General features: G+C 36.6%; 1 protein-coding gene across 2 annotated transcripts in view; it reads right to left on the reverse strand.

Annotated features, from left to right (window-relative positions):
* The window catches only part of adcy2a (adenylate cyclase 2a), a 65,483-nt gene that overhangs the window by 4,791 nt on the left and 38,159 nt on the right, over positions 1–22,533 (reverse strand). Inside the window, exons 6-23 of one of the 2 annotated variants that reach the window (XM_087813278.1) lie at positions 22,065–22,176; positions 21,692–21,819; positions 19,539–19,697; positions 17,853–17,985; positions 17,605–17,781; positions 17,486–17,529; positions 17,291–17,371; positions 15,835–15,904; positions 15,597–15,694; positions 15,427–15,511; positions 10,113–10,250; positions 8,608–8,721; positions 8,355–8,539; positions 6,376–6,460; positions 4,232–4,390; positions 2,418–2,564; positions 2,235–2,345; positions 992–1,106 (exon numbers count right to left, since the gene is read on the reverse strand). In XM_087813278.1, coding sequence (XP_087669404.1) covers positions 992–1,106; positions 2,235–2,345; positions 2,418–2,564; positions 4,232–4,390; positions 6,376–6,460; positions 8,355–8,539; positions 8,608–8,721; positions 10,113–10,250; positions 15,427–15,511; positions 15,597–15,694; positions 15,835–15,904; positions 17,291–17,371; positions 17,486–17,529; positions 17,605–17,781; positions 17,853–17,985; positions 19,539–19,697; positions 21,692–21,819; positions 22,065–22,176 — 2,141 coding nt within the window. Of the gene's footprint in view, positions 1–990; positions 1,107–2,234; positions 2,346–2,417; positions 2,565–4,231; positions 4,391–6,375; positions 6,461–8,354; positions 8,540–8,607; positions 8,722–10,112; positions 10,251–15,426; positions 15,512–15,596; positions 15,695–15,834; positions 15,905–17,290; positions 17,372–17,485; positions 17,530–17,604; positions 17,782–17,852; positions 17,986–19,538; positions 19,698–21,691; positions 21,820–22,064; positions 22,177–22,533 lie in introns of those variants that run through there. The other variant, XR_015713648.1, reaches the window with a different exon arrangement.

Consider the following 22,533-nt stretch of genomic DNA (forward strand, 5'->3'; position numbering starts at 1 on the left):
ATAGTGATACTGTAGTAAAAAAGGATATATGTGTAGTATTGTGGAGTACTTGACTCTGGTGTTGCAGAATTTACAGACCACATGACTCTTGACAAAGTCGTAACTGATTTCATTGGTTTTCAAACCAAAATATGTCCAAACATCAGCTTTAAAAGCTGCTGGAGTCACTGTATCCTCTCGTCCTCAGTCATCTTATGGATCTTTGTAGTATTGACCAAGTACTTGACTCTGGTGTTGCAGAATCTACAGACCACATGACTCTTGACGAACTCGTAACTGCTTTCATTTGTTTTTTAAAACCAAAATATGTCCAAACAGCTTAAAAAGCTGCTGGAGTCGACTGTATCCTCTCGTCCTCAGTCATTGCCGTTATCTTGTGTGATTTCATTGTTACTTAAGTATGTAACTATGTAAATTGAAACACAAAAAATTACAAACTGTATATTTGCATGTTAATTAATAATATATTAAAAAAAGAAGAATTATTATATTTTACACACAACTTTAGAAATATAAAATAATTGATTTGATACCATGAAAATAACTTGACGCAGTATTGTGTACATTATTTTTTTGATGCATCAGTGTGCAAATATATTTCCCCACAACCCTAAACACGAAAGACTGTATCCTCTCGTCCTCAGTCATTATCGGGACCTCCTGGGATTTCCTTGTCTCTTTAGTTGCATAGTACAAAATGACCGCTGCCATCTAGAGGCGGGAAGTTATATTACAACACAAAAATCAACAAATCATTTAAAAAATCTAATTATTTTGTTTCGTAGACAATTTATTGTAAATGTAAACCATATTAAAACTATGATAAAAGTAAAACATGATTTGAAAGCCAAAAGAAATGACAAAAATTAATATCGATACAGTATAATAACAAACATTGCAATATATCGATATCTTCTCACACCCAAAAAACGAATGAAAACAGTCTGAAGTCGGACAAAATAATTTCTTCCTCCAGTCGTGGTAAACTCACCGACTCGGAGCTTGAAGTCGTTGAACGAGTGTTTGTTGATGACGTCCAGCTTCCCCACCAGAGCGAAGGCGAACTCCACCATGGTGCCGATGTGCATGTACTGCCGGTCGTGCTCCTGGAACAAGACGGAAACTTTCACGCACATTTGTAAAAACATCTTCATCTTGTTGTGAAGACGCATTTCTACAGAAGAGTCACGTTGTTGTGAGACAAACACGGAAACACTTTCTCACTAACAAGACTTATTTTCAGTAATTCCCCTCGCGGGACTAATAAGGGATTCTAATAAGCTATTAATACCTTTATGGTATTTTAACCTAATAAAGGGTTGTTGAGAAAAGCTAGTTGTTGTCATAATTAACCTTTAATTACTTCTTTATTCCTTGTTATAAGTCAGTAATTAAGGTGTTGTTATCGTGCTTTTAAGGGTAAAATATCGTCACAATGAACAAGCTGCGAGTAAGTACCTTATAATGGTTAATAAGTAAGTAAGTAAGTCATTTGTATTTAAGGAGCGCTTTTCCAGACCAGGGTCACAAAGCGCTTAAACAATCAAAACAATATTCAATAAAATATATATTTTAAAGAGCAAGATACAACTGATAACACAACAGGAGTTCCAGAAAATCAAGGAAAAGCCTGAACAAATAAAAACGTCTTAAGATGTTTCTTGAAGGAGTCAGTAGATCAAACACAGAGATTGTTCCAAAGCTTAGGAGCAACAGCCTGGAAGGATTTCTCTCCTCTGGTCCTGAAGCGTGTTCAGGAACCATCAGTAGATTCTGATGCACAGACCTCAGAGCCCGAGCTGGGGTGTAAGTCTGGATCAGATCACTGATGGAAGATCTGACCATGAATAGATATGAAAGTAAGAACCAGAATTTTAAAATTGATCCTGAAAGAAACTGGCAGCCAGTGAAGAGTTTTAAGGATCGGAGAAATGCGAGTTCTTCTACTAGAGCGGCTCAGAATTCTCGCTGCAGAGTTCTTATTAATAGTTCATATGTGTTCCCCATTCTGAAGTGTTACCACAAACACTTGGCCTTCATTAAAAATGTCACATATTGTATTTTTATTTTGACATTTTTGGAATATTTTTATTTTATTGCATTGGATTTTAAGTTAAACTATAAATGGAGATTTCAATTAAATAGTTTGTATTTTGTGTAATAAATCAGAGTCTTTCGCATCAATGTGAAACCTTGAAGTTCCAACACTTGGAGGTCGAGACAAACAAGTTCACCTGCATGGGGAACTCAGATCCAGGCGAGGCGTTGAGTCCAGTGGCAGCCATGTAGGTGCTGCCGATGGTCTTGATCTTCTCCACGCCACTGAACTTAGGCTTCGACAGCAGCTGGCGACGAAACGAATCGTCTTCAGTTCGAGTTTCCATGTTTTTTCCATCCGAGATCACGACGATCCTCACCTCATCGAAGTCGGCGATGATTTCGTTGAGGAGCCGGAGACACTCCAGGCCTTCCTTGTTGACGTCCGACTCGGTGTAGAACTCCTTGAAGTCGGGGATGGAGGCGAACATGACGCACACCAGGTCGTACGACTGGTGGTACAAGTCCTGGAGAAACACACACAAACACACACACGAACAAAGTCGTTTAAAAACCTCGACACACAAGAGACCGACCGTCACAGAGACAATAATGGACGTGAAAGAAAGACGCACAAAGGACGAGACGACGAGAGAAACAAACACAAACAAAGGACGACAGACATGACAAGAAAAGAGACAAAGAAGAGAAACAGAAGAGGAAGAAAGATTGACAACACATTCAACACAAAGAAAATGGACACGCACACGCACACACACACACACACACACACACACACACACACACACACGCACACGCACACGCACACGCGCACACACACACACACACACACACACGGACAGACAGACAGAGCAGTGATGGACATGAAGACAAAATTTTCTGTGATATTCAAGAAATAAAAATGTGGAAAACAATCCTTCGTTTGATTAAAAGACTTTGTGAAAATACCAGCGTTGAACTGAAGTAAATAGAAAAAAAAAGAATAGTGAGGATAGTTTTGAATTAAATTTTTGAAGGTTTGTTTTCTTTCTTTTTTTTAAAAACAAATAAACAAATTAATCGTAAAAAATGTCAACTAATGAAATGATCTTTAATTCCCAAAAGGATAAATCAAAAGGAAAAAAAGACGAGCATTCCTAATTTCAAATAAAAAAAATAAAAATTCTCTATATATTGTACATAAAAATAAAAAAAAAATTGTATACATTTTTTTAAGTTTTTTTTTTCAAATATTATTTTCTCTTAATTAGTTATTTCTGTTGTTTGTCTACCAGTCAATGGCTTCGCAAAATATGTGAAAAATAAATAATACTAATAACAATTAATAACACTTTAATTATTTAATTAAAGGAGATAATTATTCCAGTTAACAGTTAATTGACCAGTTATTTTTATTATCAATCACATGAAGGTAAATAAATGTGCATTAAAATCATGCACAAAATGTTAACAAATACTTACAAATAAATGAATAATCCATCAATTTACAGTCAACTAAAGATCTATTAACTAGTTATAATGGATAGTTGAGTGTTACCAAAAATATGCTTTTATTTTGAAAACAAAGAAAATCAACAAAAAGTAGATCAACAAAATAATAATAAAAAAAAGACGGGTCATAGGTCATGAGAAAAATATATACAGAGTTAAAATAAAAACTGATAAATTTTATATTTAAAAAATATATTTTGAATTTTTCATGTTAAATATTTAGTGAAAAACATAATATTTAATCACCAAAAAAGATAAATAAATAATAAGTTCAAAATAATACAATTACATTTTTTATTAATTACTTTTTCAATGTCAATGTCTTTGCAAAATATGTGAAAAATCAATAAACCTTAAAGATAAATTCAGTCTTTAGACAAAGAACTTTATCAAGAAGAAGATTCACAAAAGATGCTGATGGAACAAAGACGCAGACAGAGTTAAAAAGAAAGAGAGAAGCGTCAACACGGATCCCAGGCGCTCGTAAAGTACTGTAACGTTTGGCTTCATCAACGTCTGGAGATAAACGTCTGACACAGATAACATCGATTCCTCTCCGAGGTAAGAGGCTCTCGATGCCACTAATGAATAAACTAATGGATCCGGTGGCCACTTATGGAATTACGCCCTCATTAGCCCGGAAAGCCCGGCCCGGGACAAAAGTGCCGCGTCGGCGTCTCACCTCGTTCTTCCAGTTCCGAGCCAGGAAGTGCTCGGCCACGTGGGCGGGCAGGACGTTCTCCAGCAGGACGCGGTTGAGGTTCTCCATGGTCTCGATCTCCTCGCACTCCTTCTTGAACTTGTTCTTCCAGAGGAAGTCTAACCTACAGTAATATTCATTCTGTTACAAGAGGACACAGAAGTAAAGAGGCTGAAGCGGCACAGCTTCTGTCAGGGCAACAGAGAAAAAGAGAAACGGCTTCAAGTGCAGAATTACTGGCATGAGGAATGAAACACAAACGGATTCACGCGAGTCGACAGGGATTTACATTGAAAAACAACAGAGAATATATTTATTTATTTGATCAAACGTCATGAAAGTGTTGACAAACGAATACTAACTTCTTGATCCACAGAATAACACAAGAAAAAGTGTGTTACGAGGGTGACGTATATGACATGTGACCCAGAATCTACCAAAAAAAAAATGTCAGGCATTAAAGGAATATTTTGTCGCCATTTAAAAAATAAAAACGTTGGAGGGAATTTATTATATATTGAGACGTTTCCGGATCAAAATCAAGTTGGATTTTTTTTTGTAAGAAGGAAAAGTTGGAAGGAAGATTTTCAGGAAGAATAAGATGAATAATAGATAAATAAATAAATATTCATGCTTTTTTATTAAATATAAGATGAAGATAAACATAATAATAAGAAAAAACTAAAATACAAATAAGATGAAGAAGTCAAAGATGGAGACAAAGACAACCAAGAGGTAAAAGAGAGGATGATAAAAAGAGGGAACAAGATAATGAATAAGATAATTTAACTAAGAAACTGAAGAAGACAAAATGGAGAAGATAAAGAGGGATAAGACAAGAAGTAAAAAAAGGGGGAATGAAGAAGATACGATAACAAAAAAGAAAAAGAAAGAAGAAAACGAAAAATTAAGAATTAAGAGACTTGGAAAGGTTGGAAAAGAAAAAGACAAAGGAAGAAAAAAAAAGACAATAGTAAAATAGAAGAGGAAGAAGAAGACAAAGACAAGAAAAAAGACAAACAAGGAGACAATGAAAAAGATGGAAGAAGATGAAAAGAAAGAAAGAAGAAGAGGACATAGACCAAGAAGACAAAGACAAGGGAAAAGAAAGAGACAGAAGACAAAGAAAAGACAAAGACAAATTGGAAGTTGGAAGGAAGATTTTCAGGAAGAATAAGATAAATAATAGATAAATAAATAAATATTAATGCTTTTGTATTAAATATAAGATGAAGATAAAGACAAATAAGATGAAAAAACAAGAATACAAATAAGATAAAGAAGACAAAGATGGAGACAAAGACAACCAAGAGGTAAAGAGAGGATGATAACAAGGAGGAAGAAGACAAGATAATTTAACAAAGAAAATGAAGAAGAAAATAAAGAATACAAAAAAGAAGACAAAAAAACTGAAGACAAAATGGAGAAGATAAAGAGGGATAAGACAAGAAGAGAAGAGGAAAGAGAGGACGAAGAAGATAAGACAACAAAAAAGAAGAAAACGAAAAATGAAGAAGTAAGAGAGGAAAGTAGGAAAAGAAAAAGACAAAGGAAGAAAACAAAAATAGACACAGAAGTAAAATAAAAGAGGAATAAGAAGACAAAGACAATAAAAAAGGACAAACAAGAAGACCATGAAAAAGACGGAAGAAGATGACAAGAAAGAAAGAAGACGAGGACAAAGACTAAGAAGACAAAGACAAGGGAAAAGAAAAAGAGGAAGAAGACAAAGAAAAGAAGAGGACAAAGAATAAAACAGAGACACAGATGAAGAAAAAAAAAGAAGTCAAAAAACAAAAAAAGACAAACACGAAGTAAAAAAAAAGAAGAAAGAAGTTGAGAAGAAAGAAGACACAGATGAAGAGAAAGAAGTCAAGGACCAAAAAGAAGATAAAGAGTAAAAAGAAGAAAGAAGACAAAGATATCGTTCATTGAAAAGCAAACGTTACTAAAGATATTTTTTAACTCCAATGAAACAACTACATTTTCTAAGGAAGGACAAGAACATCTACACGACATAAACGACGACAGAGACGACGAGTCGACGACAAATACAAACGGATGAAGAAAGAAAAGTAAAGGGTGATGATGCGAGGAGGTGGAGGTGGAATGAGTGGACGACTCACCTGTCGGGCCAGAACCAGCAGAGTGACGAAGAAGATGAAGAGCGAGATGGAGCCCATGGACTTCAGGTCCTTCAGAACGCCGGGCCTGAAGGAAGACTTTCAATTAGTCGTCCAATCACGGCAGTGACACGCGTCACATGACTGAGCAGCCGAGCGTCGGATCCCAGGCTGTGGTTCCATTAAGTCTGTCACTCCTGCTTAGGACTGACACACCCGAGCGAGCACAGACGCACACTTTTCTACCAGACGCACAACATTAACACACACACTCCAGACGAGAGGTCGTGATTCGGGGGTGGAACGCGTGACCTTGAACCTCCTTCACGACCCGATCAATCCGCCCCGAACCGCCGATGACTCGCCACGACTTCCTCCGAGAACTTCATCAATTATTCACCGAAAGATGGAGAAACACTCGGGAGTAAAAAGTCGATGGTGTCGCTTCCTCCTGTGGTTGATGTGGTCGCTTCCTGTACACCCACGTGTCATTTCCTGTCCCACCGCTCACTCACAATCTATCCATGTATCCATGAGTCGTAAGTATCGTTAGAATCTTGAAGTATTGTCGAGTACTAGAAGCAACGATGCCACCACCATCAAGCTAATGGCTACGTTAAAACAAGGCCTTTTACTTGCTTAATCAATCATGAAATATTTTCATAAATATATATATATATATTGTAGAAGCGACGATGCAGCCATTACCTGCTAGATTGTAGGACAAAGCATTGTCAAGCTAATGGCTACATTAATAATGAAAAAAAAAAAGTTCCTCATTTTCTTGATCAATAATGAAAAAAGTGATGCAACTGTAACAAGCTGCGATAAAGTATTGTCGTGCTAATGGCTACTTTTGTGGAATATTTTTTACTCAGAATACAAGTTACGATGGTTAGTTGTATCAAGATTTACATTTCAGGTGATGCTTACAGAAAAAAACAACAAAAGATGCGAGTAATTTATTAAAAACTAAGATTTAATTTGTAAGTCTTAATCTTTTACGTTTAAATAAGCATCATCTAAGGTACACGGTTTTTTTTATAAAGTATACGCGTAATGTGCTAATGGCTACAATTGAAAAATATATAGTGCTAAAATTTCTACAACTTGATTGGGATGATGACTTTTTTATTTTACTTATCATTAGTTAACTAATAATTAACTAATGTGTTGATTTAAGTGTGTGTAGATAAATAGATGCGACTCTATTGTATCATCAGTGTTTCTTTGTAAAAAACTCTCTTTTTATTGAAATATTGACATTAGAAAATGATCTTAAGCCCCGCCCACTGAAAACACGTCATTATACTGGAGATTAAATCTTTTTTACCATAACCACGCCCACTCTGCTGTGATTAGTCAAACAACGAGGTTTGTCACCTCACATCATCAATCTTGGAAGAGTCTCTACCTCCAATGGACTCGTTGTATAACCAAAGCGGGGCGTGATTACAGCTGGCTGGTGGAGGAGTGAAGCCATTATTACGTCATAATGGACATCTGCTCTCGTAACCTCTCGTTCGCCCAGATTTCAGACAAACTTTATAAAGTAATAAGGGAGTAATGAGGGAGTTACTGCATCTTGGAGAGGAAGATTCCACATTTGAAACATGTGAGTCAGGACAGTTTGATATAAGTTGACTTTAAAGGTTTGTAAAAAAGGTGAAGTTTGTATTTAAAATGTCAGTATGTAAGAATGTAAGAAATTGCAAAATATACCTTATTTTCTGGTGCATTTCTTAAAAAAAAATCTGATGTATTTCTTCCAAATTAGACATTTTGTCGACCATAGACTCCCTTCATTTATATTTGTGTCAATATTTGTGACCTCGTGTTTCTCCTCCACAATAATTAAAAAAAAACACAGAGCCTGTGATTAACAGGGAATCCAACATGTCCTCCCACAACATGTTCCTCCAGCAACGTCTTCTCAGAACTGATAAGAAAAAACAAACAAAAATCCATTTCTCCGCGCCTACCTGTCCAGACTGTCGGTCTTGTAGAGCAGGCGGCTGTACTCGTCCAGCAGGGAGGCGTGCGTCTGCAGAATAATGATGTTGTAAACCACCACGGCCGTCAACATGATGACCATCTTCAGCTCGTAGTTGATCCTCAGGAACACGGAGCAGGAGATCAAACCCAGGATGCAGCTGTAGATCAAATACTGGACACGTGGTGCCGAGAGTCAGACGCCTTCGTCCTCAGAAAAACAAACACTCGTCGTCGACTCACGGGAAGGTAGGAGTTGCTTTTGTCGGTGAACGCCGCCGTCTGTCCTTTGGAGTAAACCGTGGTTTCGTTGGATGCGTTGTAGACGGAGGCGAGAGCGGCGTCTTCCAAGAAGAACTAAGGGACACAAGAAATGTCACAATCGGCAAAACAAGCAATTACTTTTTCTTTTTTTTTCTATTCCCATGCGTGTCCTTTGTGTCTGGTGGCGGCGACACGCGTGTGCGTCGAAGACGAACCTGGCGGCAGGAAAATTGAATCTGGCCAGATAAGAGCTCGTGACAAGCGTTCAATTATGTCCTTTAAAGCGAGCCCGCGGGATAAACCCAGATTGGCCGAGGCCCGGAACAAAGCCCGGTTAATTTGCTTCATTGGCCTTGAACGACTGACTGGTGTCGGGAGTGAAAAGCACAGATTATAATCTCGGGTGATGATTGGAAGTTGTGAGTCGTTTGTGGAAACGTTGGAATTAGACGCAGGTAATGGGTTTATTACCTTTCTGGTAATGAAGCACATTTGTCTTAAACACAGACGTTGGTTTCAGCTCGGAAACTAAAAAAACATCTTTATTTCTTTCATTGAAAAATATATTTTATAATTTCTGTTTTTATTAACTTGTATTTTTAGAATTTCCAAATATTCCAGTTATTATGTTATGTTAATATTATGTTAATATTCTGGTTTTTAAAAAACTTAATAATAATAATATTCTTAATAATAATAATTTAAGTGGGATGAATGGTTACTATATAGAACCCACGACGAATTAAGATCTTCTTTTTTATCATTTGGACTTCAGTAAACTGCAGTTTAAAGCCTTATTTATATTTTTCTGTATAGTGTTTTGGGAACATTTGCTAATGGGTTTGTTAAGTAGCATTTATCTTTGTATTAACATTCCTTATCATCATAATAATAATAGAATTAAAGTCATTAAATCAAATCAGTGACATTAATGTATATAATTACTTTAATTTAATCGTTAATTGAAATTTTATATATATATTTATATATTTATATATATATAATATTTGTATTTAATTATTATTGTTATTATTTATTAATTTATTTTATTTTTGTACAATTTATTATCATGAAAACAAATATTCAAATAAAATAAAACCATTTTTTTCTCCTAAAATTCAAACAAGTAAATCTTTACTTTAAAAAAAACATACATGCCGGGTTTTTTCTTTTTATCTCCAAATAATAAATGGCTTTTTTTCAACCGTTTACGGATTGTTAACATGTTTTGTTTTTTTCCCCTCCTCTCTTTTTTATCTTATCCTTATTTCTTATCATACTGTATCATACTGAACCTTTTAAATAGAATGAATAAAGATTTTCTATTCTATTTAAAAGGTTCGTAATCCATGGAAATATGTTTAATTTCAGGCCATTAAGGTTAAATCCAACCCAAAAACTAATATTTTTTCCTCTTTACATGAATCAAAATCTCCATTTGTGTGGTCAAATGTAAGAATATTTCCCCGGGACTCCAGCTTTACCATGTTGAAGACGGCCATGATGAGGATGAGGGCGGTGGTGGTGATGGTGAGCGTGATGCGCGGCCACGGCTTGTTGGCGATGATGATGGACGACCTCAGGAGCCACATCCAGGTGCTCGGCGTGCTCTTGCTGCAGTGCTGCGCCACAAATCACACTTGGTTAGCCGAACCTGCAGCTGCATAATGCACCAGCGTCAAACTCAATCACCACCAATCGAAATGTTAAACATTCATGATGAGACTCCGTGACTTTGGCATCTCTGCGTCTAGAACCTGAAGATGACATCAATGTTTTTGATACAATTTGAATCTACATTCAAGGACATTTTTAGCGATTTTAGGCTATTGTGCGTCACAGAAAACTACGTGTGTCCATCAAAATGACAGACAATTAAAATGGAATGTCAGTTGCTTGTTGCAAAGTCATATTAATCCAAGAACTTTGGCTGTTTTTTTCAAGATAATGTCAGGATAAGAGCTTTTAAATTAAACTTTTATGAGACATTTTTGTGCTTCTACTTGTAAATCTCAATAGAAACATACCTTGAGTTGTACGAGGAATTAAAATAAACAGGAAATTGAAGAAATAAGCAACTTTAACCTCGTTATTCAATAATAAATCGTACTTCTATATCACTTTCTTTTTTCAAGACAAAGGGTATGTCCAAAAATTCACTTAATATTTTGAGTGCACAAGTGCGTCCCGATGAACAGTGTGTGAAAATGTAGTGTGCAATGCACACTCAAATGGCCAGAAAATTAAGTGTGGACCAATAAACCCTCAACGTCCGCCATCTTAGTGACGAAGATGACGCTCTAAACAGAAGCTACGTCACTGACGACGCGTCTTTTTAAACTTAATTTTAGCTTTGTAGCTCAAACATGAATCAAGAGACGGCTTTTCAAAAGTAATTTTTTGTAAATCTTTTTCTCTGACCAAAGCGCTTAAAACAATACATAGTTAAAAATACATACAAGTTTAAAGACAACATCGAGACAAACACAGCAGCCCCAAGAAAATTAAGAAAAAGCACAAAAAAAAGAGGTCTTAAGATGCTTCTTGAGTAGCAGTAGAGATGGATGTCATCAGCAAAAATGTTGGTCAGAAACATCAGGAAATCACTGTATGATTTTACCCAGGGGAATCAAGAACAGCAAAAAATAAAAAAGGACCCAAAACAGAACCCTGAGGGACGCCACACAACAGATCCGCTGAATCAGACCTAATTTGATTGGCAAAGTCGCAAGTCAACCAACATATTTTGTCTTATTTTAGTCCTTCGTCATTTTTTGGAATCTGTTGCAATCGTAAAATGCACCCTTTTAATTCCGTACAAGTTTGTTGAATTAAAAATAAAAAAAATCCAAAATCAAATCATTTTTGTCCAAACCTCGACAAGAAGTAAGAGACGTATATTGTGCGACTAAATAAAAGTCCAAGCGCTCGCCCGACATGCATCTAATCACTCGGCGGCTTGAAGAGCTTCCTGGAGTGATTGCAGTGGTTGTTACCGTCATGATGGAGGCAATCAGGATAAAACGACACGGCAACCACTGCCACATTACTTAGAAAAATACTGTCCGGCGGTCCGATCCGGGCGACCCGTTTGACCCGCCAGGACAAAGTCAGGGTAATTTGATCCTTCTTTTTCAGTTCAACTGAGAACAAAAGGTCTCCTCGCCTCAGGCTGTGTAACTTACAATTTATACCCCCCACAACCCCCCCGACCGCCGCCCGTGGGCTGAATATGTTTCATAGCAGCGCTACAATGACAATGAAAGCTCAAATCATTTCCGCGGATCGGCTGGGAGCAGTAATGGAGCATCAGCCGAGCTGAGTGGATGTGACATCTGAATGGCTCAGGGACGAACACGACAGTAGCGTCAAGTCACGGTTGCTTTGTGCACCGGGAGCGAAAAAATAGGAACTGGCGAGAGAGGTTTATTAGCGGAGGAAAGAAAAAAAAAAACAACCCCAACAAAGCACTTCCAGTATTGAGCAGCGACGATGGTTTTTCATGAGACACAGAAAGTGGGGATTTAACAGAGGGAGCGACGCGATGTCAGGGTTCGTTACGCAATAATGGTGACCCCGGTCGTTCAAGAACTTCCTTCCAGCGCCGTCGCTACGAGCCTCTCGGACAAGGTCGTTTCGGACTTTTGGAAATTTTGGCCGAGGGTCGACCGTAGAGGAATTTCTTAGACTTACGTCACATGGCTGAGTGGAAGTAACAATACAAACAAACATAAATACATGTAAAAACAATCAAATAAATACATGAATACTATCAAATATTAACCATGTTGCAGGATAGTAACCATTGTGTGTGTAGTGTTGTCACATTCTTTATTGGAAACGCACACCAAGAACACAAAAGACTAGGCAAAGGGATGTTGATTATCGCGGTCTTTACATTGGAAATTTTGTTTACCACGTTTTCCATGAGAGAAGGTCTTGATCCAAATTAAATTTCCTCAGGGGCCACGTTTATCTGTGGCTGTAATGAGGGGCCACGACGCAAAAATAAAACAGCTAAATAATACAAATAATAAAGTTTTCACTTTATTATTTGTATTATTTAGCTGTTTTATTTATTTATTATTGTTTATTATTATTATATTATGTTCATTATAATTGTTAATTATATTCTATATTTATAGTATTTTATGTAACATTATTTTTTAAGATGTAACTTTTTTCTCAAATATTTATTTTATATTCACTTAAATCTTTTCGAGGGCCAATAAATACTCACAAAAATGACAACAGTGGAGGAAAAAAGTGCTTCGACAAAAACCTGATTTTTTTGGACGTTTTTGGAGATTGGAATGAATAGTGGAAGTACTTACTAAATACAATTGTTAGTTTCTTTGACCTCATGAGGGGCCACTTAAAATTCAAAAATCATGTTAGATCTAGAGACACATTATATGAAAATAATAAATAAAAAAGGCATAAAATGTCAAACTTACTGTGGAGTTAAAAACCAAGTTTTTGTGGATTTAACTATTTTTTTTTACTAATTTTGACGCAAAAACCAATACACAAATTTCAAATATTTCCTTAAGGAATTATTATTACAGCCTTTTAAAAGTCGCAAGTCATACATTGTTTTAAGCTTTCTTTTAGCCCTCTGCGTCGTTTTTCGGAATATTTTGCGATTGTCCGAAAAATCACGCTAGCACCCTTTGAAGTCCATACAGACATGTTAAAGGGAAAGTTTGTAAAACTAAATTGTTCGGCATTTCAAATTTTCCCATTTCAAATTTTCTGGATGAATTAAGCTAGGTGGCGTTCTGAAATACCATCTGGATCCACAAATCGTTTGAAGGTTTGTCGCTATGAACGATTATTCAAAATGACTTTAAATCATATATATTTTGGCGAAAGTCTCAAGTGTTTATCTAGTTCTGTAAGTGAACTAAACTTTACCTTCACTTCTTGATGCCTTTAAATCATTTATGTTCATTCAAAATAGAAGACTATATAAAAACCAAGGGGGTGAAAAACTTTTCTGTCTGAACACTAACAAATGGAGAAGCCAAAAACTTTATAAATACATTTTAAAACACACACACACACACACACATATCTTGTCAACAACCTCATGGGGACCTAACCGAGGGTTTTAAACTCTGGAATAAAGAGTGAATAATTCCTCGGTTGGTCATGAATACACAATACTAAGAATAAGTGAGTAGAGATGAGACGTCGTCGTACAGGACGATTCGAAAACAGATGCCGCTCGACAATAGACGTGTTCCTGCTCGACACCATCGCTGCCGTAAACACATTAACTATTAAGGATCTGAGATTCCGAACAGATCCGAGGATCCCCAGACCGACTCTGAATTATTACGCACTAACCCGGGGAAGAAGAGCTTTCAATTTTCGGGGGCGGCTCGAGCAAACGTTCTGCCAGTTTGACACGAGTCAGCTGGAGGTTTTGAAAACTGCGGTTAAACTTCTTCTGTCGGGATCAATATTCATGTGCGGGACGACGGGAAGTCTGGAGATGAAACACTCCGATGGCGCCGACTCAGCGTCTTTTGCGCGACTTCCTTCAGATGAAATTATAACGACCGCGTCGTCATCTGTCGCTTCGAATGAAGCTCTTGATGCTTCCAGTGGCTTCTTAAGACACGTGAGGATGGAAGTGTATCAGTGCGTCAGAGGATGAATAAATAAGAATTCAACTTCTAAAACTCAGTATTTCTTGAATTCAACATTTATGTGTGTTTGGGATGAATTCAATAGTTTTCATGTGGAAAGTTTAATTTGCTTTTATTGAATCATTTAATTTATTAATTAGGTTGAATTTATTCACACGTAGAGTTCGATATTGTAATTTTAAAAATACATTTCTAAATCCATTTATTTCCATTCATGGCCTCATAATTTAAAATATATTGTTGGCAATACTTATAATAACTATATAATAACTAATATTATTCACAAATATTACATTTAGAAAATTATTGGAATTTAAATAAGAATTTAAATAAAAATTACATAAAAAATGTACATTTTCTTTCAAGATAAAGGAACAGTGAAACCCCGCAAGATGACTGAGGACGAGAGGATACAGTGGACTCCAGCAGCTTTTAAAGCTGATGTTCTATTGGAAAATTATTAGAATTAGAATTTAAATAAAAATAACATTTTCTGAATTTAATTATTTAATAACAAAGTAAACCTTTCAAGAAACTAATTATTGAATTAAATTATTATTGAGGCTTTTTAATTTTAATTAAAAAAAAAAAAATCAAATAAAAAACATTTGTAATATCTGTTATTATTGATAAGACGCTCAATTTGGTGAACATGTTTTTTATCATCATAGGTTGAATAAAATTAAATAGTTTTTAATTTTTTTTTATTTAAAACAATAAACATTGCAAATATTAACAGCCCTTGTTCATGTCTGTGTTGCAATTAAAATTCCTGACTCTAGATGGCAGCAGTCATTGTGCCCTCTGCAGCTGAAGGAAAAATGAAACTCCACAAGATGACTGAGGACGAGAGGATACAGTGGACTCCAGCAGCTTTTAAAGCTGATGTTCTATTAGAAAATTATTGAAATTAGAATATAAATAAGAAAAAAAAGTATAAACATAACATTTTCTGAATTCATTTATAAAAAAAAATCAATTATGCAAAAAAAAAGGCTACCTTTCAAAAAAAACGATTATTCTTTTTTAATTTCAATGAAAAAAAATGAAAATGAAAAACATTTGAAACCGTGAATTCAACCATGACTCCACTGACGAACTTCCATTGAAGAGGTTTTCTTGCAATAGAGAAAAGACTCACCAGGAAGTGTCCGATGAAACAGATGAACAGGATCAAGGAAAGGACCAGGAAAGCCATTCCAAACGATATCCCCAATATGGGCGTCCTGGATAAGCAGAGAATACACTTGTGTTTGAGGGGATTATCGGACAAAGCCGACAGGATGGAATCCTCCTCCGAGGGCCACTCACTTTGGCAGGACGAGGATCTGCACGATGAAGATGCAGACGAAGATCAGGCAGGCACACGTGATGTAGTACTTGAAGGCGGGCAGGATGGTGGCTCGGTACTGGAGGCACAAACACAACCCATAGACGACCTCAGTGCTTAAATATTCAAGAGATTCAAAAAAGCTTTTCACGAGCTCTCAAAGTAAAAAAAAAGCGCATGTGCTAAAATTATCTTTTTAAAGATTTCGGAGCCTCTTACCTCCTTCTCCAAAGACTTGTTGTGAAAGAACAACGATATTCTCTGGATGTCTTCGGACTTTAACCACTGCCTGGAAACACAAAAAGATAAATTCTTTATTGAAAAAAAAAAATAGGAATTTAGAGAAGACGTAAAAGTTTGGTGAACTTGCTTCTTTAAATCATACTTCTCTTATGGCTTACAGTTCAATTAATTCATTTGATTATTATATAATATTCACACAGTTTGTTCATTTTTGTGTTGCAATTAAACTTCCAGACTCTAGATGGAAGCAGTCATTAAGTCCTCTGCAGCTAAAGGAACAATGAAACCATGAAAAATGACTGAGGACGAGAGGATACAGTTGACTCCACCAGCATATTTTGGTTTTAAAACAAATGGAAGCAGTTACGACTTTGTCATGTGGTCTGTAAATTCTGCAACACCAGAGTCAAGTACTCAAAATTCTACAAATATATATCCTTGTTATTACAGTATCACATTATTTTGCATAGTTGTTCCTGTATGGTGATACCAATCTTATCGCCAGATTATAAAATAAAATGTGTTTTTATTCAAAATTGAAGTAAAGGAGTGAGATCAGAATCACATGCAAATTGTACAAAAATACAACTGATAGAATGCAACTCTATGGATGTGTCAAATGTAATCACACAACATGTTTAAAAGAAAATGTCTTTGTTCGTGGTCATGGCCATTATCTTTAAAAATGTAAAAGTATTGGGTTCCCTTAATCTTCAAATACAAATTCAATATACTTTTATATATATATATATATATATATATATATGTATAATTTATGTCATATTGATTATCAATAAAGGGTGTTTTATTTTGAAAAACCACCCCCAAAAAACAAAAACTAAATGTACGCAGAAAAACGGTGAAGCCAGTTATCAACACATTAAGGCACTTGTTTTATAAATTCTTATTTTCAGCAATTATGTCATTCAATGTATTTTAATGCTCATCAAATAGTTTCCTCAAAGCTTTTTGTTTCCTTAAAATTTCAAATCCATGTTCAATATTTAGAAGCTATTTTATGGAATTTACTTCTGGGGTTTTTAAAGATTCTGTTTGAGAAGAAAGTTGGATTTTTTCCCCCCATAGTTTTTCCTATTTTACACTTTCTTGTACCATCAACTCATTTCTATTATATTCATTATAAATTAAGGTTGTTTTATTTTGGAGGGGAAATAACATGTTTTTGAAGAAATAAGATTAAATAAATATTCTCGACACATTTATTTTCTAAGCGATCATTCCATGATTTCTTCAGTCTAATAAACAAACTTCCTCAAAGCTTTTCTTTAAAAATATTCAATATTTAAAAGTAATTTTATGGAATTTACTTCTGGTGTTTTTGATGATTCTTTTAAAGAAAGATCTCTGATTATTTCCCATTGTTGTGGCCATTTTTTCCAAATTCTTCCTCGAACCTCTGTACACGACTTACTTTTGTGAGTTAATCCCATCAAAGGTCCTGATCATCCTCTCGTTGAGCTCTTCTTCAAACCTCCTCTTCTGAGACTTTGTCCTTTAATTACAGACGAGAGCGAGAGACGTTCTTTTTAATTCCACGCAATATTAGTCGCGGACATCAAAAGCCGCCGGTTATTAAAAAAAACCAAAAAAACGTCAGGAGTCTTGCCTCTCTGATCTGCGCTGGAAGTGATACTGTCCCATCGGCACATCCTGCGAAGAAGACGGCGGTTATAGAAGCTCATCATCATCATCATCATCATCGTGCGAGGAAGAGCGAGCACACACAGCGGTGTTGATCTTGCCGGTCTCGTTGCTCATGCTGTCCCGGTGGTGCAGGTTGGCGAAGGGCTTGGCGGCCCCCCACGACTCCAGGTAGCGAGTCATCCTCACGGAGGCTCGGATCCTGGCCCCGTCGTGAGTGTGCCGCGGACGGTAGTGATGCTGCGGACTACGACGCTCCACCTGTGGGAGGAGACTCGGAGGTCAACGGAAGCCGAGGTACGGTCGAAGAATAAAAAAGTTGGGGGCCAAACCTTCGGGTTGATGACCAGGTACGTGACGACGCCGTGCTCCTTGAGGTAAGGGTCTCGCTCTTGGCCGTCCCCGTCCTCCACCTTGTAGGAGTCGTTCAGATGCTCCAGAGTCACGGACGTGATGTGAACGCGCCTGATAAACAGAAATAGAAATATATGAACTGGTACAAAAAAATGAATAAAGCAGGGGCCAAATTTTATGAAGTTTGGTGGGTCCTTGAAGCCAAAACAAAGGGGGGGGGGGGGAGAATAGACACTTGATATGAGCGGAAAGCATAGATTAAAAAAATATATTTTTTTTATTAAAGTCACTTATTAGCCCCTACCTAAAGGGGGGCCACATATTATTACGTAACTGCTGTGAGGGGCCGTCAAACTAAAACAAACCAATTGCCAAAGAAAAAGAGCCTTAATTTGAAGAAAAAAACTTGAATACATATATATATTTGTTTATGTTTTGTCAACAAATAGGCGTTCAAACTTTACAACCTAAAGCAGGGGCCACGTTATATCGAGGTGTGAGGGGCCATCAAGCCAAAACCAAAGGGAGATGAAGAAAAAGATCTTTTAAAAATAATTGGACCATTAACATACTAGAAGAGAAACATCTTCTTTTTTTTTAATCACTATAAGTGATTAAAGGGGGTTCATTTTCCACTACCTTAAGCAGGGGCCACATTGTATGTTTTGTGGGGCCTCAAAGCCAAAACAAAGAGGGGGCAAAAGAATAGACCCTTAAATATGAGTAGAAGCATAGATTTACAAAAATTTACATTTTTATTTAAGTAACTACATAGAAGTATTTTTTTCCCCTACCTAAAGCAGGGGCCAAATTACGTTATGTGACTGCTGTGGGTGGCCGTCAAACTACAACAACCAATTGGCAAAGAAAAAAGAGCCTTTATATGATGAAAATTACATATATAGTTTTATGTTTTATCAATAAATAGCCGTTTAATTTACAACCTAAAGCAGGGGCCACGGTATATTGAGGCATGCAGGGGCCATCAAACCAAAACTTAGATGAAGAGCTTTTAAAATAGTTGGATCATGAACATACTAGTACAGAAATACATGTTTTGTTTGTTGTTGTTTTTGTAATGACCAAATAGTTGTGCATACTCCACTACCTAAAGCAGGGGCCACGTTATTTGGTGATTTGTGGGGCCAAAACAAAGTACGGTGTTGGAAAAGATACTTAATATGATGGGAAAACTTGCATGGACATACAAAATATATACATTGTTTTAAGTCTCTCTATGGGCATTATGTCTTCACTACCTAAATCAGGGGCCCCAATATTAGTTATAATGAGGGCCATATACACATTTAAATCACTAAATAGGTGTTCATACTTTACTACCTAAAGCAGGGGCCACATTATTTTATGTGACCGTTTGTCAAGCCATCACCAACAAGGGATTAAAGAGTAGAAAAACATGACTAAATAGGTGTTTATATTAAGTTATATTAAGATTTGAGGGGCCAAAACAAAGAAGGGCTGAAGAAAAGGCCCTTATAATGAAAACTGTGATACATTTACAAACATTAAATCAATAATACTCAGGATTATAATCTGATTAACAATCCCTCCTCGATTAAATGTTGTTATTTTCTTAACCAAACGTTTCTCTGCGCGACTCGTGACCCCAACATTCATCCACGGTCGACCTCGGACATACTGACCCGGGGACGCCGCCCGCCTCCATGTGGTTGGCCAGCGTGACGTCGTGCGACCACACGTCGTACTGCCACTTCTGGAGCCCGATCACGCCGCACAGGACGTTCCCCGAGTGCACGCCCACCCGCATGTTGATGTCGACCCCCGTGGCGTCGCGCACCTTCCTGTCGGGGGTCACAACAAACCTCGTCAAACACGCCGTCCGTCGTCCGGTTACACGACTGAAGCGCTGATTATTTTTCGTCCAATTCATTTCCTTCTTTCCTTCACGGCGACGTCTTAAAGCTTATGTGACACTAACGATTATCTACTGATGCGCACACAATGAGTCCTATTAAGTAGAAAAAATATCTTTTTAATTACACCGACGACCATTATGTTATGAATAGATCTGTGTCTTCCTGGTTATTATCTCTAGGTTAACGTCACTCGGAGAGAAACATCTCGTGTTGGTCTAGAGTTCAAGGCGGTGGTTACAAGATGTTTTCTAAAGATGGTACGATCCAGGAACGCTGTTGTTTTAAGTTTTCTAACAAGTTATCCGACATCTGGACTCGGTTGTGTTTAAAGAATGAGCTCCGTGTCATACAGGAAATGAAAGAACAAAAACTTTAATTACAAGAAACAAATCTAATATAATCAAGATGAATTGGATACAATTGTATTTTATATAACTTTTTGGTTTATCTGATGGAGAAGCACTTTTTTAATTCTAATATTTAAATCTCCTTGACAGGCAATAAATACTCACAATAATGACAAACATCCTAAAACAAAAAGCCTTTAAGTTACAAGTCAAAATAGTAATAAATAATTCGAATAAATACAAAATAAAGTTGATATTCAAACAGGATTTGAACTGCACTTTCCTGTAAGTGTGTAGCAGCAGTGTTTGATTTGACAGAGGACTACCCTGTTGAAAATTGCGCACTGCACAAGTAAGTGCACTGTCTTACAGTGTACTATAAAGCAGTGCACTTAGAGAAGTGAGCGATTTGAAACACAGCTTAATCACAAAAATATCCTTATGTTGATCAAGGAAAGTGAAGAAGGTCGTTTTTATGCTCAATAAACTGACTTTAAACTGAAAGAAAAATAATGTATTTAATTCCACGTCTATTCACGGTTATCGTCTGAATGGTGTTTTTTGAAGTAACGTTAGTCTGTGACTCTTGACACATAGTGACACTCGTAAGTATACTCGAAAAATGATACGGTAAACTGATAAAAACGAGTGAAATACAAACTCAACATGGTTTATTTTTACTATTTTTATCTGAAAGTCGTCACAGTTAATATGTTGCCCACATCAAACTGGTCCTCGGTGCAGGAAAATCTTCATAAACTCTGCATTTGATAACTAAAACAAATAAAATAAATGGATAAAACTAAAAACAACCTCATGAGGTAGACCTTGGAAATTCCATCCTCTTTTTTTCAATTTTTCAAATTGGTAAATGTACATTATTATTATTATTATTATTAGGAAAATGTTGTCGGAACATGATCTGGAGCTTGTAATCCATGCGTTTTGTTCTCGTCTGGACTATTGTAACAGTTTGTTTTCATGTCTTAACAAGAAGGATCTGTCTCGCCTGCAGTTGATACAAAACTCTGCAGCGGCTCTAGTAGAAGAACTCACATTTCCCCGATCCTTAAAACTCTTCACTGGTTTCCAGTTTCTTTCAGGATCAACTTTAAAATTCTGGTTCTTACTTTCAGATCTATTCATGGTCAGGCTCCTCCTTACATCACTGATCTGATCCAGCCTTACACCCCAGCTCGGGCTCTGAGGTCTGTGGATCAGAATCTACTTATGGTTCCTGAACACGGTTCAGGACCAGAGGAGAGAAATCTTTTCAGGCTGTTGCTCCTAAGCTTTGGAACGATCTTCCTCTCTCTTTGCGCTTGATGATCTACTGACTCCTTTAAGAAACATCTTAAGACGTTTCTATTTGTTCAGGCTTTTCCTTGATTTTCTGGAACTCCTGTGTTGTTCTCAGTATTATCTTGATCTTTAAAGTATATACTTTTTTGAGTATTGTTTTGATTGTTTAAGAGCTTTGTGACCCTGGTCTGGAAAAGCGCTATATAAATAAATATTACTTACTTACTTACTTACTATTATCTACGTCCTCGTAACGAGTCGTTCACTCACTTGATGGCTTCGCACATGTCCAACCCCATCTTCACAGAGTTCTTGGCGTGGTTGGGCAGCGACTCTGGGAGGCCGGACACACAGTAATAACAGTCTCCAAGGATTTTTATCCGCATACATTCGTTCTCCTGCGAGAAAAGAACAAGATTCAGACTCAGATTACTTTTCTTATTACTTTCTTTTTTTTTATCTCGGTGATGCATCCTTGACTCGCTCTATACAAATGTAATTGGGAGAATAAATCCAACGTCTAGCTGGAGAGTGAAGAAGAACTTTTAATGCTGTAAACATCCATATTTTTGTGAAATACAACTTCATAAAACGGGAACATTCTGAAGAGGTTTGTTTGGAAGAGAATTACTGCTTCACTTACCTTTGCAATTTGGTCAAATTTTCCAAAAAGCTCGTTCAGCATGTGCACCAACTCTCCGGGCGAGCAGTCGCTAGCTAGTCGAGTGAATCCAACTATATCTGCGTAAAGAATGCTGGGAGAAGAGGAGAAGTTTAGAGGTAATTTCTTGAAATTTTAAAAGTTTTATCAGCTGTGAGATGCATCTTTGATGACCAGAGAATTTCGCTTTAAAATGTGACAAACATGTTTTAAAAGTTTGTACAATAATAATAAAGTACTCTTAATTTATCGTATCTATTTTTACATCTTCATATATAAACATCTTCTGCAAAACAATCTCACTTGGACTCAAACATCAACTACTGCTCCTGTCTGATGGTGTCCCACAAGGGTCTGTCCTCGGTCCTCTCTTTTATTTCTCAATCTGTTAACAACCAACTTGTCTCAATGATATCATCTAAAGGGAAACTTGTCAATTTCATCAGGCATA

Source organism: Callionymus lyra, chromosome 17 (genome assembly GCF_982586985.1).
Source record: "Callionymus lyra chromosome 17, fCalLyr1.hap1.1, whole genome shotgun sequence".
Taxonomy (NCBI): Eukaryota; Metazoa; Chordata; class Actinopteri; order Syngnathiformes; family Callionymidae; genus Callionymus; species Callionymus lyra.